The 26,099-nt window shown below is 37.6% G+C and overlaps 1 protein-coding gene and 5 long non-coding RNA genes across 17 annotated transcripts; 3 read left to right on the forward strand and 3 right to left on the reverse strand.

Moving 5' to 3' along the window:
• The first annotated feature begins 9,423 nt into the window (after positions 1-9,423).
• On the forward strand, positions 9,424-9,914 carry LOC123475829. The gene is made up of 2 exons (XR_006651295.1): positions 9,424-9,481; positions 9,581-9,914. It is a non-coding gene; the product is annotated as an uncharacterized LOC123475829 (long non-coding RNA).
• Positions 9,915-10,923: 1,009 nt separating this feature from the next.
• On the reverse strand, positions 10,924-13,111 carry LOC123475826. 5 transcript variants are annotated; one of them, XR_006651283.1, is made up of 9 exons: positions 12,953-13,111; positions 12,633-12,879; positions 12,478-12,575; positions 12,299-12,398; positions 12,118-12,245; positions 11,755-11,798; positions 11,598-11,674; positions 11,441-11,538; positions 10,924-11,366 (listed from the first exon to the last, which is right to left on the reverse strand). It is a non-coding gene; the product is annotated as an uncharacterized LOC123475826 (long non-coding RNA). The 5 variants fall into 5 exon arrangements; XR_006651282.1 differs by having other exon boundaries at positions 12,299-12,575; XR_006651281.1 differs by having other exon boundaries at positions 12,478-12,879.
• Positions 13,112-13,776: 665 nt separating this feature from the next.
• On the forward strand, positions 13,777-15,326 carry LOC123475827. Of its 3 annotated transcripts, XR_006651286.1 has the most exons (4): positions 13,777-13,792; positions 13,914-14,112; positions 14,258-14,893; positions 14,993-15,326. It is a non-coding gene; the product is annotated as an uncharacterized LOC123475827 (long non-coding RNA). The 3 variants fall into 3 exon arrangements; XR_006651285.1 differs by lacking the exon at positions 13,777-13,792 and having other exon boundaries at positions 13,943-14,190; XR_006651284.1 differs by lacking the exons at positions 13,777-13,792; positions 13,914-14,112 and having other exon boundaries at positions 14,119-14,893.
• A 975-nt stretch (positions 15,327-16,301) lies between these two features.
• On the reverse strand, positions 16,302-18,327 carry LOC123475828. 5 transcript variants are annotated; one of them, XR_006651288.1, is made up of 7 exons: positions 18,313-18,327; positions 17,661-18,239; positions 17,480-17,607; positions 17,121-17,164; positions 16,986-17,041; positions 16,800-16,926; positions 16,302-16,739 (listed from the first exon to the last, which is right to left on the reverse strand). It is a non-coding gene; the product is annotated as an uncharacterized LOC123475828 (long non-coding RNA). The 5 variants fall into 5 exon arrangements; XR_006651287.1 differs by having other exon boundaries at positions 17,480-18,239; XR_006651290.1 differs by having other exon boundaries at positions 17,118-17,164; positions 17,480-18,239.
• A 97-nt stretch (positions 18,328-18,424) lies between these two features.
• On the forward strand, positions 18,425-19,699 carry LOC116935388. The gene is made up of 6 exons (XR_006651294.1): positions 18,425-18,539; positions 18,677-18,798; positions 18,910-19,111; positions 19,175-19,246; positions 19,316-19,369; positions 19,429-19,699. It is a non-coding gene; the product is annotated as an uncharacterized LOC116935388 (long non-coding RNA).
• Positions 19,700-21,237: 1,538 nt separating this feature from the next.
• Positions 21,238-24,891, reverse strand: LOC116931241 (probable RNA-binding protein 19). 2 transcript variants are annotated; one of them, XM_032938807.2, is made up of 14 exons: positions 24,684-24,890; positions 24,404-24,586; positions 24,007-24,324; positions 23,679-23,949; positions 23,356-23,615; positions 23,168-23,303; positions 22,956-23,101; positions 22,760-22,897; positions 22,397-22,697; positions 22,006-22,328; positions 21,799-21,944; positions 21,628-21,733; positions 21,439-21,562; positions 21,238-21,380 (listed from the first exon to the last, which is right to left on the reverse strand). In XM_032938807.2, the coding sequence occupies exons 1-14, from the start codon at positions 24,717-24,719 to the stop codon at positions 21,319-21,321; spliced, it is 2,550 nt and encodes an 849-aa protein (XP_032794698.2). In that variant the 5' UTR covers positions 24,720-24,890; the 3' UTR covers positions 21,238-21,318. The 2 variants fall into 2 exon arrangements, with proteins under 2 accessions (XP_032794698.2, XP_032794697.2); XM_032938806.2 differs by having other exon boundaries at positions 23,356-23,949; positions 24,684-24,891.
• Between the last annotated feature and the right edge of the window lie 1,208 nt (positions 24,892-26,099).

The raw sequence follows: 26,099 nt of genomic DNA on the forward strand, positions 1-26,099 counted from the left end.
TTTTTGGTTTACTGAATCGTTTCTAGAGCGTTTGTTTTCAAAGGCTTCATTTTTTTCATTCTTCTGCAAATGTGCCCTAGCTTCGCCATGCCTGATTCTGTGAACAGTTATTCAAACATGGCACAAAGAGTGCTTTAGAGCTTTAGTTAATACAGTTTAAGGTCTTCCGGGACATCCAGGCATAACTTTTTTGTTGGTGACACAGATTAAAAGTTGAAAAAGTCAACGGAAAAAAAATTTTTTTCTTTTTTGCCCTCTTATGATACACATAAATACCTGAGTCTATTTATATTTACGTGTAGGGTTCCTTCATTGAGTTTTTGCTTAGTTCGGTTCACTGGACGAAAGCTTATACATGATCGATGTATAAGAGGATCTTTGTCGTAAAAAAAAATATCTCAAACAAAAAGATTTTCAGAAACTTCGCAAAGCTGAAACCTGAACTTTCCTACCTTAATTCTCTGTAAATGTCAACTTTGCCTCACGTGGGTTGGCTCAGCTCGCAAGCACGAATCATATTTTCGATATTGTACTTGAAACTCTACCTGAAAATCGATCGCAGTGCACGTTAATTACTTATTATTCACGTAAAGCCTTTTCCTGTGACATTTTATCTCACGTCACATCACATGATATGACAATTTGCTTCACCTGGTTTGTCATAACACTTTTCGTACGTTTTGAATCTTATTCAAGATATTACTGTCGTTTTTGTCTCGCTCGTCAACGAATAAATAGGAAAAGGTCCTTTACTTTTTTCGATAGGGCTGCGTGATGTCGACATGCAGAGGCGTGTAATAATCGCATTAACCCCAGCTGCATCCGTTCCGCTCAACTTCCCACACTGTATTCGTCACTAATTATCGACTTAGTATTTTCTAGGTCAGGACAGTTCGAGTCTTTTTTTATCTTCCTCCAATGGATAGAACTCATCGTATCTGAAACTCAATACTCAGGCAGCCGAGTCGGTACGTCCACTGATTGCCTGGGACAGCAGAAAAAGAGAAGAAAAGTAGATTGGAACCTTTATTGCAAGTCCATCAAACCTTTGCTTTCGAACACACACACACACACACACACAAAGACGCGAAATAAAATTAAGTCTTAAAGTATATACTGTATAGTAGGTCAGCGAAGTAATCTCCAATTACTTGCACACGAGCGGTGGGCAACATTTGTGCGTGAGCTGAATGACTTTTCGGCGACAGCAACTCGCCGTCGCTTTGCTCCATACATCAACGACCTAATGAGTTGACATGTCCGTCCTTTTTTTTTTTTCAATTCGTCCTTTCGTCAACCGATACACACACACGCGCGCTTAAGTCTTTCTACAATAAATAAAAAGAAGAGGAAAGGAAGCTGTTGTTTTATTGATTGCTGCGGGATCGTGACTGGGAGGGAGGCGCGCGGGCGAAACAATCAACTGTTTTTGGTGGGCCAATATTATATAGCTATTGGCAGGAGCAACGAGTCTTTGGTCTTTGATGTCTTTCCACCGCCCTTTTTTTTTTTCCCCCATTCTTGCTGATGCCCTTAGATTCTCAATATAGAGACAACCCCTTTCTCTTATGAGTGGCTTGCCATTTACAATAAACAGGGATAGAGTTTATATCAGGAGAAAGGGCGACACTATCATCGAAGAAAGAGTCTTCTTTTTTTTTATTCTTCTCTCTAACTGTAGACGAGTGGTATGTAGAAAAGGGCGAGAAGGAGAGACACAGAGCAAGTTACGTAACAAGGTGCACATTGGTAAAAAGGTTCTTTTGCGGATGGGTCGTTCTTTATTTCTTTTTGTTTGCTGGTTAGCTTCCGCATGTTCGATGTGCTGCCACCAAATTTTAGGAGACCTCGAATCATATCATTTTTTTTGTTGGTTTGATTGATTTACACGGAATTACGCCGCTGGTCCAACCTCTTCTGGCGTTGCTTCGACCGACCTATTTGATGTTCCGTTTGAGGAAAATAAAAATAATTAAAAAAGAAGATGAGAAAACAAGATCTCAAGTCACGTTCCTGCAATTCCAAAGTTTCATGTCGACGCCGTGCTGAGCGGTCCGCCTTTTTCCCCCCGTTGGAATTGGGCAACGGTCCAACCATTTGCATGGACCAGCTCGCGAATTCCTCACCTTGCAACTGTCCCAATTTCTTTCTTTCTTTTTTCGCCTTTACCTTCCTAGTTTGTTGCAAGGGATTTCAAGTACCGCAAATGACTTCCTTCAAAGTAAGATTTTTCTTTTTTACCGATGCGATTACGTAAACGACAACGGAAATATTTCGTCAGGAGCTTCCGTCTACTTGCCTTTGATACGTACAGGTTATACTTTTTAAGCATTTTGTTTCTTTTATTTAGTCCGGAAAGCGGGAAGAGTTGAAGAAAACATCGAGATTTGAAAGGGAGTGTGTGATGTTGCGTATAAATAAAGTGTCGGTAGAGTGGAAAGCTGTAGCCAAGAGCTTTTATAACGAACTGAGACACTACGGAGAGATTCCTCTTTTCTTTTTTTAATGTCTTTCATTAACAAGTCAAGCAAGCGCATTTTTTTATTTTGAAAAATGCATTTCCTTTCATTTCTTTGAGAGACTTCAAAGCCCACGGTTTTCTTTCGTTTCTAGAGTCTGTCACGTTTTTTTGGGGTGAAACCTTGCACAGTATAGACCAAATACTGGACACCATGTTTTGTTTTCCCCATCGCCGTCCATTTTCTTTTCGTCTTTTCAATTCTTTTTTTGTGTGCATTATTCTTGTAGTTTCATGTGTCACTGTGGGCATAGCAACTCGATGGTTGAATGTGCCCTTTCTCTTGGTTATCGAACTGTTGTACCCGAAATGCTGCTGTAGATGCATGCGTAATGAAACTAGGCAACGACCATAATTGCGTCATTCACTTGTGATTCGGCAGTAGTGATATCAGTAAACTGTGAGAGTACCTTGTCATTATTTTTAACCACTTTGTCCCTGCCAACCGCCAGCCAAATTCAATTTAAACAATTAGAGCCTCAACTTTCGCCATACTATATTCAACTTGTTCGATCACAAGCTTCCCCCCCCAATCAACCAACGATAATCTAAGACATTTTAGTGAATTTCTCTTCTACTTGAAAAAGGTTTTATCAGCACAAGACTAATTGTATCTCAGTGGTGTATAAGATGTAGAATTCTTTTGACGAACGTCTTTCAGTACGCGCCGCATTCATTAGTTCTTAAAAATAAACCCTTACGATAAGCTGGAACCATGCCCTGGCATCCCTTAATTCTTTAAAACAAATAAGTAACAGAGTCGTGTGAATGTAGCAGAAAGAAAAACGAGAATAAGAAAGATAGGGAGGAATCGGATTTTCTGCGACTTACTTCACATCAGGAAGGGACAGTTCATCTCTTTTTTCATTCGTGAGCCTATCGTCTACTAACAAATAAAAATGCGCTCATATGTTGCGTGACTCCCCAGATCCTGTTGTAGGTTATGTCCTAGTCGTGGAATGGCTTCCACGCGACAATAGGGAAATGGAGAACGAGCGAAATATTTATATGCCAGCCCGGATGCGGACGACGAGTACATTGCACAATTTGCAAAGCTGTAGAAGAGCGTCTCGAGTTGGTAAAAGTCGCTGAGCCGCTGTGCCTCACTCGTGACTCTCGAGGCAGCATTACAATATCAAAAGAATCCGCTTGATGGCTAAATTCTCTCCCGTCCGTTTTGCTGGGCGAATGTTTTTCTCCTTTCTTTCTTTTTATTTTTGTTGTTGTTGTTGAGTTTTGCGTAGGTGACTCATTGTGTGGTCTGGATCCCCGCTCCCTCCGTGTTTTAATTCTTTATAGGAGGGTTGTCTGTAGATGAGTAAGATCGGAATTTTTCGAAGCGAAAACAATCGCCAGTTTGTTTTGTTTTTCAAATTGTTTTCATGCGTTTCAGCTTGCCCTGCAATTCATGGACGCGTTCAGTCGGGTCCAATAAAACATTTTCAAATATTTATAGGCGTTGGTCGTTAGTTTATGCCCAATGTAATTTATGTACATTGGAACTCTTTTTCGAACGCCTTTCTTCAGCGTTTTTCGCTCGGCTGCGTTATACATGTAGACCTCACCACCGGGAGCGCTTCTCGATCTTTTGCGCGTTATTATTATTATGTTTTTTTTTTCTTTTCTTTTTTCTTTCTATTCCGCAAAATGCCCCCATGCCACTCCTCCTGCATGAATTCATATAATATTTAGATTGAGCAGCCAAGAGAAAAGCGAAGAAAAATGACGATTCATTTCTCTCTTCCGCTCGTTTCTCTTATTCTCTGTCCGCATCGTCGATGAAGACTCGACTAGATGATTCGATTACAGCATCAGCTTCAGCCATCATCATGGCAGCGGCGGATGCAAAAGAAAAGAAAGGCAGAGATATGATACGAAGGAAAGCGAGGACGGCCCGTGCCTGCTGGCCCAGCCATCATGAATAATTCACGAACAAAAAAGAAGGCGATCGTTTGCGGCAGCCAGTTTTCCCTTTCAGCCGGAATCATCCGCACACACACATCTACAACGACCTCCGTTGTTGCCTGGAGACAGTGTGACGTGCGCGCTGGTTGTATTGTTCAGCTGGGCAGATGTTGAAGGCAGTGGGGGCAGGAAAAACATTTGCAGAGCGCGCCAATAGTCGAGATAACTTCTCTGTCAAGCCAGATTTGTTTTCAGCGCATGTTTTTTTTTTAAATTTTGAATTGATTAAGCGGCTCTGTTCTTCCTCATTCAGGTCTACATTTTCGTAGCGAATGATATGGGCACGAGTCGGTACGTTTTAACGTAATGAAAATTTAAGTTGTGTGTGGTTTGCCGTTTCTCTGTTAGGGTTGTAAAAAGAGCCCGCAATCTCATCGTTGGTCCAATCTCATCAGCCAATTGACGAACCAACCAAATGGGTGCTGGTAAACCGAATGCCGACGCCTACGCTGCGTGTTGCTTACATTCGTCCGGCCTCCCATCTCGCCTCAATTGATTCTCCTAACGTCCAATTAGACCGGATACGTAAAAATACGTAAACAATATTAGAGATTTCCAGGAAGTTTGGCAACTGAACGTTAGAAAATCAAACGGGAGTTAAGGTGCTGATAATCGGTGCCCCGAACAATAGGATGGCATTCATGCCCTATTGTAAGTGTAGGGAAAAAAACAAAAATGATTTTAGATTGTCAACCCATTGTCATTTACAAGGTAACTGCACTGGAAGCCTACGATTTATTGTTACGACGTTGAGGCTGAATCGCTGTCCATATCAGTTTAATCGCAGTAAGTTCTATATCATTTTACCGTGAAAGAGTCCATTTACTGTCAAAAGCCATTTTGTTTAGGTACTTTGTAAAAAAGGATATTATCCTTACATAATACGGTTACCTTTTGGTTCGTCCATCCGCGTAATGCTGATGTCCGCTGTTAATAATAGCGCCCCATTTATTCCGCTTCAAGGGTATAGATTCGGTCATCAATCGATTAGCAACTGAAAGGCTGACTTGGTTCTTTTAAACAAGAAACTGGGCCTGGGGTTGGCTGATTCATGTGCCTCGTAATGCTTAATTGAAACGCGGAAATGAAAAGTTTTCGATCCGATGTAGGCTTGCATCAGCAGAGATCCGGGGGAAAAAAAAAAAAGTTTAAACAGTAGTTGTAGTGGAAGCGAAACGAAAATGGGGGAGTTGGGCGGCGTCGGCGGCGTTGCTGTAACTAATTGGGCAAACTATATATAGCGACAGGAAGGGACTGGCGGCTTGGAATTCATTGTTAACTCGTCGGATGCGTTGATTGGTCTTGCGTCTTTTTCTGTTTTTGTTCGACAGTACAAGACGATTATATCGTATACATGTGTGGGGAGGGAAAATAGCTAATCGCTTGCCACGCTATTTTGTACGGAAAGAAAGAAGAATGGGCTGGGCAACGATCGATCGACATGCATTGCGGGTTTGTGGCAAAAGAAAACAAAAATAATTTATTTATTTATTTTTTTTTTCTTATTTTTCTCCTTCACGAGTAGCGTGGATTTACCGGTACTACCGTAAGCCAGCCGGCGTGCAGGAAATAAAAAGGGAAAACACACCCCGACAGCATCGCTTGGTTGAGCCACATGCTAGATCGATGGCTGCCAATTCAGCAGGAGGAGTTCCCACTGTCTGTATATGTACATTCTTTCTCTTTCTCATACACAGACTTGACGTTTCTTTTTGTATATAGACGTAAAGAAAAGAGCTTCGCAGATTGGCCATGTGCTTTGCGGGATGGATTGTGTGTGTGCGAGTTGGATGTAGCAAAGGCGAGGCAATGAATGGGCACAGTGGGTGAATGATGTTATATTGTTCCAATTCGATGATTTGGCGCCAGGCAAGGACGGGAAGAGGGGAGCTTTCATCCTCCCTCTTTTTGCCGGCCTTCCAAATAATAAACGATGCTTCATATAGAGCTGTATTATATGTAGGGCGACAGTTAAGGAATAGCCAAAAACTGCCGAACGAACGGGGTGCGCTCAGCACGCGTTGTCGTTATTTTCTCCCCTTTTTTTGTTTTCGGTTGTTGTCTTTCGCATTCTTCTTATCATTTTCCACTCTACTCATCCTTTCTCTCAGTTGAGGCTGTATTAAAGGCTACGGGACGGAAGGGGCAAATGTACGGCCAGCCCAACGAACTAGCAGTCACAGTCCGACGCTGGCTTTTCATTAGCTCTATAATATATACGGCGATTTCAAACTGGCTGTCATCAAGGCTCCTTACATGGCCTATAATGATGGCTCTGTCCCTTCTGTTTGGCCTTCCGCTTTCCTGGCTTGTTTGGATTGCCTGTGTGCCGCATTCACTGCATTTATTTTGGCTGCCGAGGAAAATAACATTCCGTTAGTCCGCGTCCCCGTACCATTTTTTATTTTGTTTTCTCTCTCTCTTCTTTCCAATGTCAATGGGCTGCTTGATGCTATGAGGTTCGTTAGCGATTCAAACCCCGTAGTCTCATCTCCAGAACGTCGTCGTCCCGTCTTTTGGTGCAGCAAAGGCTCCCATCATCAGCCGTTCCCTCCTGTTCGTGTCGTGTAGGCGGAATGCCTGAACTTGTATTACAAGCAAAGCAACACCCGCATAATTTGTATATTGCTCCAGCGACCTTCATATTATTTTTTTCACTTAAAAAGAAAAATCATCAATCATTTCAATTTGGTGTTCTATAAGTGATTGTGCAGTTCAACTCTTCTACGATTCAAGCGTATAATAAACCGCATCCAGAGTTCAAACATCTTTGCTCTGTCACTATCTCTCCTGCTGGACGGAGGGAGGAGTGCAGACTCTGTAATTCCCTTCTTTCTCTTTTATACTCTCTCTGTCTGCACTTATGTAGGTTTTCTTTCCTCAGACTATTCATCATCATTTCCTATAGACACAGCATAGATAGAGGCCGCTGCAAACTCCGACGTTGGAACTTTTTGCTGATTTTTTTTCCCTCCCCTCAAAACGGTGTCGGATGATGATGATGAAGCTCTTGTCAAAACCCAAGCTCATGTAGACTTGCAGCATTTTCTTACGCCCCTGTCTTCCGTTTCGCTATATATAGCTAGACAGAGAGCTCCCTCTAATTGGAAGATTGAGAGGAGGAACAAGGAAAAGAAAACAATTACCGATCATTTGATCTAACGTTTCTGTGCTTCGAACACTTTTTTGTTGAAACTATTTATTTTTTTTGCCTCCTATTATTTTCCAACCATAGAATCGAGCAGATTTTTTTATGTTCAAAGTGTAAATGTAAAAGAAGCTAAAAGGCTTCTTTTACATTCTAAAATAAAGTAATTTGTTGCGATTTTTTTATCAAATCCGGATCTGAAATAAAAACAGCTGATTCCGATACGAAATTGCCCGAGTATCACCAAAAAGCAGGTTGATTTGGATGAGAGATTTGTGGTTTTGACGCCAGGTTGTTCTGCATAAAAATCATGAAATTCGACGATGCTCTAATTTTACTAGTAACTCAAAATCCAATTCACTTACGCCCAATCTGACCCAAAAATCGGAATCTTTGTTGAATCCAGATCGAAATGGCTTAGTTTTGTCCAATTCTGAGACATGTCCCAAATCTTCAGATTTTGAAAAACAGCAAAGGTTGTTCCCAATTTTGCGATTTTTGGTCAAATCTGGATTTGAGCTAAAAACACTTGATTCCTACTTGAAATTACACGAGGATCACGGAAATTAGATTCATTTCGATGTGAGGTTTGTAGTTTTCAGAATAGGTCGTTCAGAATGAATGGTGGATGTATAGTCTACTTAATGATTTTACCGCAATCATCCATTTAAATTCGAATAACTCAAAAACTAAAAATCATATTTAAAAACAAAGCCAGTTTTCTCGATTCTTGTTCAATATTAAACTTAAATAATGTATTTGCGTTGCTATATCTAAGATTTTTAAAAAACGGAAAAGCTATTCATCTTTTTACAAAAGATAATAATGTGTTCTAATTAACAACGTTAACAAATAGTGCAAGTTATTTTAGAACCTTCGGTTAAATTTCAATGTAAATCAGGTATTAAAATAGCAAACTAAAGATTTTGGGAAAAATAAATGAAAAAGTCGAACGTTAACCACTAGATGTCCACGCAATTTTACAACCACTACTGGGGAAAAACTCAACTTTCAGCCATGAAATGTTTGAGCCATGTATGTGCTTGTCAGTTGATAGCTCCTTTCCAAGGTATTATTAATTATGGCTTTTCGTTGTTACTAGTTTTTACTTTTTGACACAATCATTAACAGTTTTTTTGTGAAAACAAGTAATATTTTTCATTTTAGTACAAGACATGTAATAATAGTTCTAATACTCCTCATCTAAACCCAAAGACCTTTCAAGTAAAAATAGGCCTGGATTCGTATGCTCTTGTGCAGTCGAAAAAATGACTTTTGGATCCAATCCCTTCATACGTTCTTTTTCATCAAAATAACTGCTTGGATTTCATAAAAAATTAAGGTAACATTTAATTATGGTCCATACCAGGATCATGTTAAGGACCGTTTGGGTTTAAATGGGAACTTTGGGTTGCATGTTAGCATTTACTAATATGCAGGCCAAACCTAGCTTTTGGCAAAATATGTGACACTACAATATCTTTTTAATATCTGAATTGTTGGAAGAAAAGAGGTTTTTGTGGCTAATTAGTGAAAAATAACTAATGTTTTTCTTATTTGTAAATCCTGCTAAGCTGATATTTGGCCCAAAAGTTTACATAGTGAATAGTTTCCTGTTATTTGACTTCACTATTCAGTTTTCTAATTAAACATCTGTGTGCAAAATTCTTGCACTGAGATCTTTTTTCAGGCTCAATTAAAGATGTCCTAAAGTTCTTTAGCTAATTTTACTAGCGGCAAGTATAAATAGTAATACTGTACTAAATTTTTTAAGAAGCTTTTATTTTTTTCTGCAGGGAGGATTTGAACAAAACAGGACAAGAGGTTTCTTCAAAATTCACAATGTCCTGGTAGGAGTTCATAAAAAATATGCCAATAGAATTTTGCTGTATTTAATAAAGTGTAAGCAAGAATTTTGTACTGATTTGTGTTTTATTTCTTTGATGTAGATTCATGATCATATTGAATTGGAAGAGGGTCTTGACTGAGGCTTGGTGGAAAAATATGACATTTTCGTTAAAGACAAAATTAAATTGCATATCTGGGCTGCGTCCTTTTCTGTGGTCCCGTTTCTCCGTGACTCATAAAAAACCTGTGGAGGATCACGCCCCTACTGTATGGTATGTATGAAAATAACATGTACCGAAGTTTGGAGGGCTCTGATCAAAAGGGGACGTAGGGATCCCCATAGTTCGATAACATCATTAGAGGGCTCTGTCGATACCCTCTTCATGTGAATGTGTTGAACATTGTCAATAATAAATTTTCTCTAATAATTTTTAAGCAAAATTTAATTTTCATGTTTTCTTATCATTAAAATGTGTGTACAATCACGAAGATAGCACTCGCGGGATTCATACCTTTTAAATCTGGCAATGTGGACGTGAATTGAGTGTTATTTCATCTTATATACAATATTATATTCTAGGAATTTCTGTCAAACAATAAGGGACATGTATCATTATATATATGCGATAGCTTAATGGTTGAGCATCGACATTGTATCACGAAAGTACAGGGTTCAACTCCCGTCAAAGACAAATAACAATCAATGTGATGCATCTGCCTTTCAAATAACTATTATGTTGTCCATTTCCAAAATAATATTCTCACAAATACTGGTAGGCATCGTTGATTGAATTCCGTTAGGGCAGCTGAGCCTGCTTTCCGAGACCACAACATTGACCATTTGGAGACTGGTACTTGGTTGGGATTCGAGCGATACATCATCGAGTTCCTAGGGCAGCTCAGCCAGGTTCCCCAGACCACCACGCGGCCACTGGAGTAGGCCATTCGGGCAGGTAATCGGGAGTTGAAGCGTCAATTTCCAAGGCTGTAGCCCATCCGTTGGGCCATAATTGGTCCCTGTATCCTCAATTTGACATTTCAAGTTTCTAAGCGGATTTTGCGTTATGGTGCAAAATTAATATGTAATATAATATGTGAAATAGCTCAGTGGTAGAGCAGTGGCACAGCAAGTCAAAGGTCTATGGTTCGAATCCTACACCGATTATGTGTTTTTGATAATTTATTCTGGTTTTGTAGTAAAAAACTGGTTTTTTAGTTTAAAAACGCATTTTCACCAAAAATTACTGGGAAATTTTCCAAAAAAATTTTTGCCCCGAAAAAAAAAAAAATACGCGGAAATATTTTACCCCCAAAATTTTCCCCAAAAAAATTTTACCTCCAAAATTTTCCCTAAAAAAATTTACTGGATTTTTATACCGCAATATAAAAATAAAAAAAACCAGGTTATAAAAACCGTAAGTAAAAACTATTAATTTGTATAGTATAAAGGGAAATTTTATTTTATTTTATTCATTAATACAACATCAATAATATGACAGCGTTTAAAACAATTTGCATGAAAAAAAGCAACAATTGACGAATAGAACATGGGAGGAAAATAACGGTTCCACCGACGAGTTTGCATATAAATCATCTTCATGTTCATTGGGATATAAACCAATACTTATCGTAATCTAATGGAACTTAATGTCCACACGTTATTCAACAATTCACACCACCACAATTTTAACAAAAGTCAGAGCCACAGTTGACAAATTACAACAAATACAGACAAAAAACTATTACATTACTAAGCTTTTTTTTCATAAAAAAAAACAAATCACAATAAAATTTAATTGGAAAATTTCGGATGCCGACTCATCTAACTATCTTCTTTGGCACCAAGCTCCATCAGCATACTTCCCCTATCAACCAAAATCACAACATCTACATTGAAGTAAAGAAAAATCAATTCTATAAAAACACCCATTTATATTAATGACATATTTGATTAGTAATACCGTACTAATACCGGAACCAACTAACATAAAGACACCCGAACGACGTCTTAATCTTGGCGTTTGATTATTCCGGATGAAGAATTGAACATCTCTTGAACCTTTCAAACAATTGACAATTTCCGTTAAAAAGTATAATAACAACCTACTTACTATTTACCCAAATATGCTTCTCGTTAACTACAAAACCACATCCACCGTAAAAATAGAACGAACACCACCTCCGTCTTCCAAACCCTGAGAAAGTAAGAAAAACGATAAGTATATAGTAAGATATAAATTATACAATAGAACAATTAATATAAGCGAATAACCACCAATATGCGAAGACCAACAACGACATCACTGGATCTTCGAATAACTGAATTGAACAGACCAAAATTTAATTCACAAACAAATAATTCCACAAAACATTAAGTTAGTCAAGGAGAATGAACAAGTCAATTAAATACCTGGTTTTATGTTATTTAAAAAATTTATAGTTTTAAGAACAGTTTCATTACTATCAAACAAATAACAGAAAAACATGATCCATTAAATGATCCCCTGATTACCATGACCAATAGAAAATGCAACACCAATTTTGAAACCATGCAAGCAAAATTGCTCATGCAATGAAGTTAGCAATGGTTTAAGACTGAAAAGTAAGTTGTCACAATAAATAGATCACAAGTTCTTACCTAATTGAGGAAGAGGTCCAAAGAACAAATGGACAAGGAACTGGACAGTGAAGCAATTGACCACCATGCCAGAACAAATGAGTTGTCAGGCTATACATGCAACTCCATGTTCAACTTCAACCTAAACCCTACAAAAAAGAAATTAAATCACTCTAAAAATCTTAGTTCTTAACAAACTTACCATTAAAATCCAATCTCCATAAGATCCAGCATCATGGTCAAAAATTCATGTCAGTACCACATATTTCCCAAATACTAACTGAATATCTACAAACATCATGCTAATCAAAATAATCAAATAAGGTTTTAACAATTGTTTCCGATTTCCATATTTATTCATAGTTATTGCAATTTACTCACGTATTTCCAACTCTTTTAATTAAAATTATTAACAAAAGAGGTCCATAGCTTGTTTTTCTACTATATGTAGAGAAAACAATACAATAAATATTACGTTTCTGAAAAAACGAGAATTTAAATAACTGTGCAAGTGAAACAAATATAAATAAACGCACGTAATTAATAATTTCTATAGCGCGTTGATTTCGAATTCTCAAACAATTGAAATCAAAAGAAATAACACACAACTTTACATTTAAGAAAATAAGGCAATCTGAAGATGTCTTAAAATTCTACGAGCATACTCACAAGCACGGCAATCGGGATCAAAATGGTCTTTACTATTACGGTAAAGTCGTTATATAACCTCTTTTCAATGCCCGATAGGCGGAGCAAAGTAGACAGTGTTGCCATAAAAAACTCCTAATTTATTACAATAAAATCCAAATTACTCTGTGTGGTCTAGGGTTCCCCCTTGGTTAAATTTTTATTGTACCTTGTTGGTTACGGAACGCCGTTTGACTCACTTTTTAATAGACAACTCTTTTTCGATAGTTGTCCGTTTATTTAGCAAATTAATAGATAACTTGTACTCCCATCTAGCGGTCAAAAATATCACTTGAAGGAGGGATTTCTGTAGACGACGCCTTCAAGGGAGGAGGATGTGACTATGTGACTCGAGACAAACAAACGGTGCAATTGCAACAATAGAGTTGGCTAACGTCCGAAGTTGCCAGTTCGATTAATTGTGAAAAAAAAATTGGACACAAACTAGTAACAGTTTTTGCATGGCGGCTTACGGAGTTTCGCCCGTTGTAGTTTTAGTTTTAATTTTTTCCATTGAAATTATCTTTCTTTCCATTCATAATTGGATCACGAAATTCCTTCGTTATCAGGTAATCTTGTAATTTGATTTGACCTCGATATAGACTGTACTTTATTTATTATTAATTTTTTTGTAGACGTGTTTACTTTCTGTAGCAGACAAAAACTGGCGGGCTCCCTTATCAGCCCGCCAGTTTCCTCTACAACATCCATTTTTGTCTGCTACAGAAAGTAAACACGTCTACAAAAAAATTAATAATAAATAAAGTACAGTCTATATCGAGGTCAAATAAAAATTACAAGATTACCTGATAACGAAGGAATTTCGTGATCCAATTATGAATGGAAAGAAAGATAATTTCAATGGAAAAAATTAAAACTAAAACTACAACGGGCGAAACTCCGTAAGCCGCCATGCAAAAACTGTTACTAGTTTGTGTCCAATTTTTTTTCCACAATTAATCGAACTGGCAACTTCGGACGTTAGCCAACTCTATAGAATTAGTCAGAGGTAAACAACAAATTCTTTCTGAGAATAGTTTTGACTTTTTGAGCGTATCTTTTGTTAATCACATGTCGCATTTTAATTACTGTTATTTTTAAATTTATATTGGTGGTTTTTCTTTAACTAGATTAAAATTTGCCATATTTTCATGCCAATCACAAGGATTCTGCTTTTTCCCACACCTTCATTATTAATGTGGTTCTTCACGAACGTTAACCACTAGATGTCCACGTAATTTTACAACCTCTACTGGGGAAAAACTTAACTTTTAGCCTTGAAATGTTTTAGCCATGTATGTGGTTGTCAGTTGACAGCTCCTTTCCAAGGTATTATTAATTATGGCTTTTTGTTGTTACTAGTTTTTACTTTTTGACACAATCATTAACAGTTTTTTGTGAAAACAAGTAATATTTTTCATTTTAGTACAACACATGTAATAATAGTTCTAATATTCCTCATCTAAACCCAAAGACCTTTCAAGTAAAAATAGGCCTGGATTCGTATGCTCTTGTGCAGTCAAAATAATGACTTTTGGATCCAATCTCTTCATACGTTCTTTTTCATCAAATTAACTACTTGGATTTCATAAAAAATTAAGGTAACATTTAATTATGGTCCATACCAGGCTCATGTTAAGGACCGTTTGGGTTTAAATGGGAACTTTGGGTTGCATGTTAGCATTTACTAATATGCAGGCCAAACCTAGCTTTTGGCAAAATATGTGACACTACAATATCTTTTTAATATCTGAATTGTTGGAAGAAAAGAGGTTTTTGTGGCTAATTAGTGAAAAATAACTAATGTTTTTCTTATTTGTAAATCCTGCTAAGCTGATATTTGGCCCAAAAGTTTACATAGTGAATAGTTTCCTGTTATTTGACTTCACTATTCAGTTTTCTAATTAAACATCTGTGTGCAAAATTCTTGCACTGAGATCTTTTTTCAGGCTCAATTAAAGATGTCCTAAAGTTCTTTAGCTAATTTTACTAGCGGCAAGTATAAATAGTAATACTGTACTAAATTTTTTAAGAAGCTTTTATTTTTTTCTGCAGGGGAGGATTTGAACAAAACAGGACAAGAGGTTTCTTCAAAATTCACAATGTCCTGGTAGGAGTTCATAAAAAATATGCCAATAGAATTTTGCTGTATTTAATAAAGTGTAAGCAAGAATTTTGTACTGATTTGTGTTTTATTTCTTTGATGTAGATTCATGATCATATTGAATTGGAAGAGGGTCTTGACTGAGGCTTGGTGGAAAAATATGACATTTTCGTTAAAGACAAAATTAAATTGCATATCTGGGCTGCGTCCTTTTCTGTGGTCCCGTTTCTCCGTGACTCATAAAAAACCTGTGGAGGATCACGCCCCTACTGTATGGTATGTATGAAAATAACATGTACCGAAGTTTGGAGGGCTCTGATCAAAAGGGGACGTAGGGATCCCCATAGTTCGATAACATCATTAGAGGGCTCTGTCGATACCCTCTTCATGTGAATGTGTTGAACATTGTCAATAATAAATTTTCTCTAATAATTTTTAAGCAAAATTTAATTTTCATGTTTTCTTATCATTAAAATGTGTGTACAATCACGAAGATAGCACTCGCGGGATTCATACCTTTTAAATCTGGCAATGTGGACGTGAATTGAGTGTTATTTCATCTTATATACAATATTATATTCTAGGAATTTCTGTCAATCAATAAGGGACATGTATCATTATATATATGCGATAGCTTAATGGTTGAGCATCGACATTGTATCACGAAAGTACAGGGTTCAACTCCCGTCAAAGACAAATAACAATCAATGTGATGCAACTGCATTTCAAATAACTATTATGTTGTCCATTTCCAAAATAATATTCTCACAAATACTGGTAGGCATCGTTGGTTGAATTCCGTTAGGGCAGCTGAGCCTGCTTTCCGAGACCACAACATTGACCATTTGGAGACTGGTACTTGGTTGGGATTCGAGCGATACATCATCGAGTTCCTAGGGCAGCTCAGCCAGGTTCCCCAGACCACCACGCGGCCACTGGAGTAGGCCATTCGGGCAGGTAATCGGGAGTTGAAGCGTCAATTTCCAAGGCTGTAGCCCATCCGTTGGGCCATAATTGGTCCCTGTATCCTCAATTTGACATTTCAAGTTTCTAAGCGGATTTTGCGTTATGGTGCAAAATTAATATGTAATATAATATGTGAAATAGCTCAGTGGTAGAGCAGTGGCACAGCAAGTCAAAGGTCTATGGTTCGAATCCTACACCGATTATGTGTTTTTGATAATTTATTCTGGTTTTGTAGTAAAAAACTGGTTTTTTAGTTTAAAAACGCATTTTCACCAAAAATTACTGGAAAATTTTCAGAAAAAATTTTTGCCCCGAAAAAAAAAAAAAAATTCCCGGGAAAATTTTCCCAAAAAATTTGGCCGGAAATTTTTACTTAAACAAAAAAAAAAAATGTATGAACAGGTTATAAAAACCGTAAATAAAACCTATTAATTTGTACAGTATTGAGTGAAATTTTAATTACTTTTATTTATTGATACAATAGCATTTTTATGACAGCATTTAAAACAATATGCATTAAAAAAAAAAGCAACAATTAGTCAATAGAATATGGCAGGAAAATAACGTTTCCATTGACGAGTTTACATAGATCATCTTCATTTTCATCGGGATGTATACCAATGCTTATCGTCACCTAATGGAACTTTATGTCCACATATTATTCAACAATTCACACCAACACAATTTTAACAAAAGTCAATGAAACAGAGCCACAGTTAACAAATTACAACAAATTCAAACAAATTACATTACTAAGCTTTTTTTTTAATAAAAATAAAATATCACAATAAAATTTAATTGGAAAATTTCGGATGCCGACTCATCTAACTATCTTCTTTGGCACCAAGCTCCATCAGCATACTTCCCCTATCCACCAAAATCACATCTACATCGAAGTAAAGAAAAACCAATTCTATGAAAACACCCATTTATAATAGTGAAATACCTGATCATTCTGATCATTAGTAATACCGTACTAATACCGGAACCAACTAATAAAAAAACCCCCGAACGATGAGGTCTACTTTTTGGCGTTTGATTAATCCGGATGAAGAATTGGGCATCTCTTGAACCTTTCAAACAATTGACAATTCCCGTTAAAAAGTTTAATAACAACCTACTTACTATTTACCCAAATATGCTTCTCGTTGACTACAAAACCACATCCACACCTCAGTCTTTCAAACCCTGAGAACGTAAAAAAAAACGGTAAGTATATAGTTAAAATTATACAAAAGAGCAATTAGTATAAACGAATAATAACCACCAGTACACGAAGACCAACAGCGACATCACTAGAACTTCGAATAACTAAATTGAACAAACCAAAATTTAATTCACAAATCATTCCACAACACATAAAGTTAGTCTAGGAGAAAACATGTGTAAATAAAATTCCTGGTTTTATGTTATTTAAAAAATTTACAGCTTTAAGAACAATTCTGTTACTATCCAACAAATGACAGAAAACCATGATCCATTAAATGATAACCTGATTACCATAACCAACAGAAGATGCAGCACCAAATTTGAAACCATGCAAACAAGATTGCTCATGCAATGAAGTTAGCAATGGTTTAAGACTGAAAAGTAAGTTGTCACAATAAGTAGATCACTAGTTCTTACCTAACTGAGGAAGATGTCCAAAGAACAAATGGACAAGGATCTCGACAGTGAAGCAATTAACCACCGTGCCAGAACAAATGAGTTGGCAGGCCATACATGCAACTCCATGTTCAACTTCAACCTAAACCCTACAAAAAAGAAATTAAATCACTCTAAAAATCTTAGTTCTTAACAAACTTACCATTAAAATCCAATCTCCATAAGATCCAGCATCATGGTCAAAAATTCAAGTCAGTACCACATGCTTTCCAAATACTAACTGAATATCTACAAGCATCATGCTTATCAAAATAATCAAATAAGATTTCTACAATTGTTTCTGATTTCCATATTTATTCATAGTTATTGCAATTTACTCACAAATTTGCAACTTCTATAATTAACATTTTAAACAAAAGAGGTCCATAGCTTGTTTTTCTACTATACGTAGAGAAAACAATACAATACATTCTACGTTTCTGAGAAGACGAGAATTTAAATAACTGCAAGTAACACAAAAATAAATAAACACACGTTATTCATAATTTCTATAGCACGTTGATTTCGAATTCACAAACAATTAAAATCAAAAGAAATAACACACAACTGTACATTTAAGAAAATAAGGCAATCTGAAGATATCTTAAAATTCTACGAGCATACTCACAAGCACGGCAATCGGGATCAAAATGGTCTTTACTATTACGGTAAAGTCGTTATATAACCTCTTTTCAATGACCGATAGGCGGAGCAAAGTAGACAGTGTTGCCATAAAAAACTCCTAATTTATTACAATAAAATCCAAATTACTCTGTGTGGTCTAGGGTTCCCCCTTGGTTAAATTTTTATTGTACCTTGTTGGTTACGGAACGCCGTTTGACTCACTTTTTAATAGACAACTCTTTTTCGATAGTTGTCCGTTTATTTAGCAAATTAATAGATAACTTGTACTCCCATCTAGCGGTCAAAAATATCACTTGAAGGAGGGATTTCTGTAGACGACGCCTTCAAGGGAGGAGGATGTGACTATGTGACTCGAGACAAACAAACGGTGCAATTGCAACAATAGAATTAGTCAGAGGTAAACAACAAATTCTTTCTGAGAATAGTTTTGACTTTTTGAGCGTATCTTTTGTTAATCACATGTCGCATTTTAATTACTGTTCGGTTAAGGATTCTGCTTTTTCCCACACCTTCATTATTAATGTGGTTCTTCAGGTATGGTTACTATCAGCAGCGTTACACACAGTGTGCATTGTTAATACACCAATCCCTGAGAAAACATTCCAATGGAAAATATTGGGAATTTCTGCCCTTCCATCCTGAACTGCACAATGCTGGTTTGTATACATAGGCATAAAAAACCTATCAACAGTATTTTTAGTTTGCAGTTTGCTTTAACATACAACTCTATGGCATGTTTATATTAGCTAAATTTTTATTATTTATAGGGTTAGACAGTACGAAAAATTCTTCTCTCGGAAGTTTATGACTTTGAACTTGCTTGAGGTGACCCTTGAGACAAGAAGCCTTTCCTGCTTTGTGTGGACAGGAACATTAGAGGCATTGATGTCTGTAACCAACAAGTGTTTTGCAAAGAAAGTAAAAAGAAACATTGATGTTGGTTATCCTCGTGCGTGATGCTGAAGCCTGGTAAGAAAAAAGAATAGTATGAGTATTTGCTGCATCATTACTATTATAATTTGAATCTTTTAGGTATCTTATTGATGCATTGGTTCTATTCATGGGGAAAAGAATGTTGTGTGGGAGAAACAGGATCACAATTGAGTAGGTGTTTTACCATTTTAAATGAGTTCATTAAATAGAAATCATTCATGCTTTGTTTCTTTAATGTAGTTTTAATAATCGCAAAGTCACGAGAAATATGCTAATAGGGTTTCGCTGTGTTAAGTAAGTGTATCAGCAAGAATATTATATTTTATTTCTTTAATTTAAATTTGCATTCATAGTGAGTTCGAACAGGATATTGATGGAGGTTTGGTGTAAAAGAAGTATGTGTACAATGTTGGAAGGGCGACTGAAGATTTCCGGATTCTTCTATTATCTCCCATGTTATGGTAGACTATTTATACAAATATGTTGCAGTGCACATCAGGGCTCCCTTCTTTTCTGTGGCCCCGTTTCCCCTTGACTTGTGATAAGCCCATAGGGGGTCATGCCCCTACTGTGATCAGCAGTAAAGGTTGTGAGTGCGCTGTCCGGAAAGGGAACGTGGGGGTCCTCAAGTTCTATGATGTCATTGGAGGGCGAAGAGGCTACCTAAAAATCCGAATTAACGGTTAATCGCTCACGTAAAAACTTGTCCGAAACCTTCCATCCTTTTCCGGCTTCTCTTAGCCACTCCCCGGGTAATCTCCCCGCGGGTTAGAATTCAATTGAGGCAATGTCTCGGCTTGTCTTGGTTGATGGTAAGTGGAGACACTGCCTTAAACTACTTACTGCTACTTGAACAATACAAATATTTAAAAACGTGAAGTTTGTGTATATTCATTTCACACATGTTTTTCCATTTGATTTTCATTACAGATTTTAATTCTAGTTTCATTTCCTCTCCACACGTGTGAACGTGTATTGCCCTTTAAGACTTTCTAATTAAGTACTCATTCATTTAACATGTGCTGCTTGGGGATTGAACCCATTACCTTTAGCTCATCCGGTCAACGCTCTACCACTGAGCTACAACTAGTATTGTCATGAAATCTACTGCTCTTGCACATTGCTGTACCTAAGTGAAGTTGTACATAAAAAGCATTTGATTTTTTTACCGCTATTACATTCTCTGTCTTACTACGCATTTATCTTGTGATATTTCAGGATTATACACTAATTGAAAGTGCTTACCGTTGCGTGTACAAGATTCCTTGACTAATTTATAACCATATGGCATTTTTACTCTGTCGGGAATCGATCCTAGACTTTCGGCATACCACACCGGTTCTCAACCATAGAGCCATGAGTTACATGAACATATTGACTGTATTTCTATATAATGTAGAAATAAAGTTCTACCATGAAGTATACCAGGAGTCCAGGAGTAGTAACGCCTGCAAAACAGCTTGAGCTATGCATGTTAAGCTCTATAGATGGCGATGCGGGTTGTCAATCTGGAACTTAGAGGAAGGGAATAGCAGATTGATGATTGATTGATTTAGGGATGGGTGCTGTGCTGCTATTGCAGCACTGGTCTTCTGTACAACGAAGACCTTCCGCACCGGCGTACGCAGTCGCACAAATTGGTTTCAAAAAATTATTTTTTTTTTTTAAAAAGGGAATAGCAGGAAGCAGACCAATTTTGAACTTCGTCACCGAACAAAAACATAGCAGACGAAATTCAAAATGACTACCTTTGTTTCCCCCTATTCTCTTTTTTCAAATTCCAGACTGAACAGAAGCAACGCGAACTATGGAGCTTAACATGCATAGCTCAAAGCTCTCCAATGCAAAAGGAACGCGTTACTACTCCTGGTGTACTTCATGGTTCTACTTCTCGGTAGAGTTCGTAAAAATTGCGTGGACATCTAGTAGTTAGACCATGAAACATGGATAGACGTTTGGTCTTACTGAACGTCTAGGTCAGAAAAAACGTAAAGTACCTTCAATTTGGAATAGCAAATTTACCGTATTCCCATCGGATAGAACAAACTTTTAGTTTTGTGAAAAGCCTAATTTGTTTACACATGAAAAACGAAAACGAACGAACAAACAAATAAATAAAAAATAAAATAAAGTTACGAAAAAAGGAAGTTTATACAAACGAATGTTGGCCAAAAACAACGTAAAGGTTGTATTACATGTTGTTTAGTGGAACACAGAGAGCTTTTGCTGACAAACAAAAGAACTCAGTCAGATTCTTGCCCGTTGCTTGCTAAATCCAACTTCTTGTTCCGTTTCGTCGGAGGTCCTATTATGGAAGGAAAAAAATTAGTTTCATAACACAAAAGTATGATATAGAGTTTTGCCTTCTGAAAAGTGGGAGGTAGTTCTTCTCCGAACATCTTCAACCGTGTCCTCGCTGGCTGCCCACTCCAGTACCAGTCGTCGCCCATATAAATGTGTGCTTGCCGACAAACTTTCAAATGCCCTCTAGAAAAAACAAAAAAATTATTTTAAAAATCTGTGTGACAAATAACGCCCGAGGTCAACGCTACCTTTGCGTCTTGCTTGGTAATAAAATCAATAAACGCAAATCCACGATGGGATTCATTTCCGGCCATCTTTTTCGGTAAGCGAACAGCCTTCAGTTCACCAAATGGCCTTGAAAATTGCGAAGAGCAATGTTAGAAGTCATATGTTCCATGATTTAACAATCATATCATTACTTGAATAGTTCCTTCACTTCTTTTATGGTGGCTTCAAACGGAATATTTCTGACCAGCAATTTACTGGAAATTGGTTCTTTATTTTTTGATGAAGTTTTTCTTGCAGTAGCAAGAGTTTCTTCCTTATTCTCAGCTCGACTCGACCGCTGGTAAAATAATGTTAGTTAACACACCATAGCAACTTCAAAGCAATTTGTAACTTTTTACCTTCAATTCAATGACATGTCCGTCCAACGTGGAGTTTTGCAACTCTTTCAAAGCTGTAACCGTAGATTTTTTGGATAAAAACTGGACAAATCCATAGCCCATGGATAAATATTGACCAGGATTTTTCGGATCCTTTTTTCGCGCCACGGTTGCGGAAAAAATTCGGCCACAGGACTCGAAATGCTGATGCAATGTTTCATCGGTTGTACTAAAATTAAGGTTTTTGATGAAGAGTGTTGTGTCCTGTTCAGGTTGCTCTTCAACTTTATCCGAGGAAATTGGATTATTTTCTTCCAAAGCGGCCACGGCTCCCTCGTCTTTAACTGCGCATTTAGTATCGTTAAGTTTATCACTCTACTATCTTGCATAATATACTGTTAACACCGCTTACCTTTCAGTTTATTTTCAATAGGTGTAGACACCAATCGTTGAGCAGCCGTTCGAAAAACGTCCACTGGAGCCCATTCCAGATAAAGAGGCATATGTCGAAATTTTGAATAGGCCAGCTTCCGAAAAGCTGCTTTAGCTTCGGTTGGTTCAAGAAATTCAATAATAGCAGTAACGCCACGTGGAGGTAAGAGAACTCGGCCTAGTTCACCGAAAGGACTAAACAGATCTCGAAGCTCTTCGACATTAGCTTGGGCGTCCAAATTTTTTACCAAAATCACAGTTTTGGAGCGCTGCTTTGGTACCTACAGAACACTTCCAGTTAACAAAATGTAGCAAGGAAAACACTGGGGAAAAAAATATTTACATCTTGAAAGGCGTTTAGTTCGATTCCATTTGCAAGAAGAAACTGTTTTGTCTCTGCAACCAACTGCGTTTCGCCGAGTGCCAAACGCACTGCTACACTCTGTTGCTGCTGCTGACCGTCTCTGCTTTCCAACAAAACCTGCGATTCACGTAATTAACTGGAATTTTGTTTTAAACAATGCATTTTCAGTTTTCACCTGCTCCTTCGTAGTAGAATAACGTTCAGCCATCAAGGTAGCGACTGCATTAGTGCCAAGAAACAAGGTGTTCCAATTATGTGCTGAGGCAGCTTTACTTTTCAATTCTTTCAATTTCTTTTTCTTGTAACTAGTTCCTTCGGCATCTGTTTTAACAATAAGTGCAACAGATGTAAATTAGAGTCATTATTTCGGAATCAAGGATATGTTACCGTCATCATCTTCTTCGCTTGGTTTCGGTTTTCCTGCCATTAAATGTAACATTCGCCCTTGAAACGCAGTTCCGTCGAGAGCCGTGTAGGCTCTAACGGCGTTTTCTGGAATGACATACGTCACGAAGGCAAAGCCCTATATAACAAATAATTATAAAAATTGTTGTTTTCAAACGAGACAAACTGACCTTAATTTTTCGAGAATATTTATCAATTGGAAGGTGTGTCTCGGCTAAAGGCCCATATCTAGAAAAGAGAGCTTCCAAGTCCTCTTCTGTCACTGTGTAGGCGAGGTTACGAATGAAAATTCTTCCCGACTCGGCCACAGTTTCTTCCTTCTTCATGTCGTTTTCCTGTCGAACCCATGCTTCATTTTTCTTTTGGATCTGTGGATCTTCATTAAGACTTGTCTTTTTTTCAGATTTTACAACACTGATCCTGTGGCCAGCTTTTAGGAAAATAAATGGAATGAAAATCAAATTGACAAAAAGCAAACCGGAAATTGCGATACCATGAAAACTTCGATGCTTATTGAGGGCTTTTTTCATTTCTTTTTCGGAAGAAAATCCAATGTATGCAACACCTTTGACTTTAGGAGGTAGTCGTATCGAATCTAATTTGAGAGGAGCAAAAAACTCTTTGATGTCCTTTTTCTTTACTTGGCAAGAAAACCCCCTGACTTTCAGATGCATGTAATCCTTAGGGATTTTCACTTCTTTTACAGACAGTTTTGATGATTTATCAGTCTCTTCCTCCCCTGGAACAACTTTCGATTTAAGATACTATACAAAAAACATAATAATTCTCAACCAAAACAACTACCATGTATGTAAACAAACCTCCAAATCACTAAGCTCCTTTTTGTGTGCAATTTTGTCTGTTAGCTCAGCTTCTTCATTTGCATCACTGCCATTTTTTGTTGAAATAGGTTTTGTTACTGAACCATCTATACCATCATTGTCCCAAATCTTGTCTTTTTGGCCACGAGAATGTATTTCCCGAAATTCTGCAAATTCAGGATCTTCAGGTATATTACTTGTATCCTGCTTTTTGGTTGGTTTAACATTTTTAACAGGCACAGGAGAAGGAAAAACCTCAGTAGTCTTGTTTTCTTTTTTCCCTTTAGTACTCTCTCCCAAGTTTACACACCTTTCAACCTGTTACAGAAAATTCACAGTGAAAAGAAAAAAGTTGTTTAGGTCTTGTGAGGTTCACAGAGAGGTTTCAATGGAATACCTGAATTTTACATGATCCCACAAAGGTATTGTTGAAATATGTTAAAGCTGAGTCTGCTTCAGTATCATTCTTGAAGCCAATAAATCCAAAATGTCGAAAGTTTCCATCCTTATCATACTTGAGTTGAACATCTGTGACTTGACCTTTTAGACTAAATGTGTCTTTTAGTTTCTGTGCTGATACCTGAATCATAGTAACAATTGTGAATATTATTAATAGCTAAAACTTAGTATGCAATGATGACAAAATAAGTCTTTATTTTAAAAAATGGATTACTTACTGAACTTGGTAAATTTTTAACAATAATTCTCGTCATTTTAAAACAACAAAGCACTGCTTACATAGTAATATAATACTCAACAAACTATTAACTTCCTTTCTCCGAATCTTTCAGGTTTATCCTTCAACACGAGAATACAAAGAGAGTCAGCACACAGCACGTGGGACCTGTAATTTTCAACAACATAGGCTAGCGAAATTCACTTTTATCGTCTGCCCCATGCTCTGTTGTCAACTTTTGATTTTGATTTGCGCAAACGCAACCCACCAGGCCATCAGACAGGGCAATCGTAGGGCTAGGCCCCGCGTCAATCGGGTTATAATAGCAATAGCATTTTGGGCGCTCGGTTTGATCATTTCAGGTTTGAGTGCAGTTCTTTCGGATTTCTGGGCGCCTTTCTTCCTGCCCATAGACATTTGGGGCGGCTTCCGGGTTTAAACCGGTGTCAGGAAAAACACCAGTTCCAAACTCCGATTAACAAGACGCTTACACCGCTTTTCTCCCGGTTAATACCACCTTTAAGCTTTAACTTGATTCTTACCCAGAAATGTGATTAATTTTCAAATTTTGTGTAACACATTGAATTGTTTAAATATTTTTAACCACTTAACCACCATATTTTTTAGAAAGCGGCGAGTCTATCGGCTATACCGTGTATTTTGCACCGAGCCAAATGGCTTGAAAGGTACCTACCCGGGTAGTAACCAATGGGCCATTTTTCGAGTAGGTAGGTGCGGTTTGGGGGAAGGGGGGGCAAATTTTCCGCCCGGTGGGAGCGCCTGTTGCGGGTGTGTTGTTTCACTCCACGCAGAAAATGCATTTGTTGACAGATGGCAGTCCCACCAGGCGGAAAATCACTCATACGCCCCGACCATGCCCCGACCCAAAACCCTCGCTTTTTTGTATAGTATTCCCCGCAAGAGGGTAGCCTTTTTCTGAGAGGGAAAATATTAGCCATAGTGGAAGAACCAGGGGTCTATGACTCTGCTAAAATAGAGGAAGAAGATAGCGGTGGGTAGACCCCGGTTTTCCCCAGCAAAACTGGCTCAGCCTACCCATCTTGAAAAAGAGTAGCCGGATCGCCCGTGGGCCACTATTATTTGCGACGAACCGTGAGTAGACTGGTTTTTTGCAAACTGGGAGGGCCGAGCCTACCGCCAGAGTTTCGCCCGGCTCCCACTAGACATCTGTGGCAAATGGCAAACTTCGAAATGGTAATGCATGCAAAGGTTTTCCGATTGATCCTCTAAAAAGAGGACAAGTTTTCCTTTAATTCTTTTCAACTTTCAATCTGTACGAAGTTTATGAAACAGTTATAGTAGACCGTTGTTTTACGCCGTCATACGACAACAACATTACTAAAGGATAAGTAAAATTCATTCTCGCTGATAATGTGGCAACTAAATAAAACTATAA

The sequence above is a fragment of the Daphnia magna genome, linkage group LG9 (genome assembly GCF_020631705.1).
Source record: "Daphnia magna isolate NIES linkage group LG9, ASM2063170v1.1, whole genome shotgun sequence".
Taxonomy (NCBI): domain Eukaryota; kingdom Metazoa; phylum Arthropoda; class Branchiopoda; order Diplostraca; family Daphniidae; genus Daphnia; species Daphnia magna.

Excerpts from the sequence above, each read along its gene's own strand:
- LOC116931241 (XM_032938806.2), bottom strand. The coding sequence starts at position 24,719 with ATGACGAGAATTATTGTTAAAAATTTACCAAGTTCA. Across the intron at positions 23,950-24,006 it reads AGGAGCTTAGTGATTTGGAG|TATCTTAAATCGAAAGTTGT; the intron begins GTTTGTTTACAT and ends TTTTTTGTATAG. Across the intron at positions 23,304-23,355 it reads AATATTCTCGAAAAATTAAG|GGCTTTGCCTTCGTGACGTA; the intron begins GTCAGTTTGTCT and ends TTTGTTATATAG.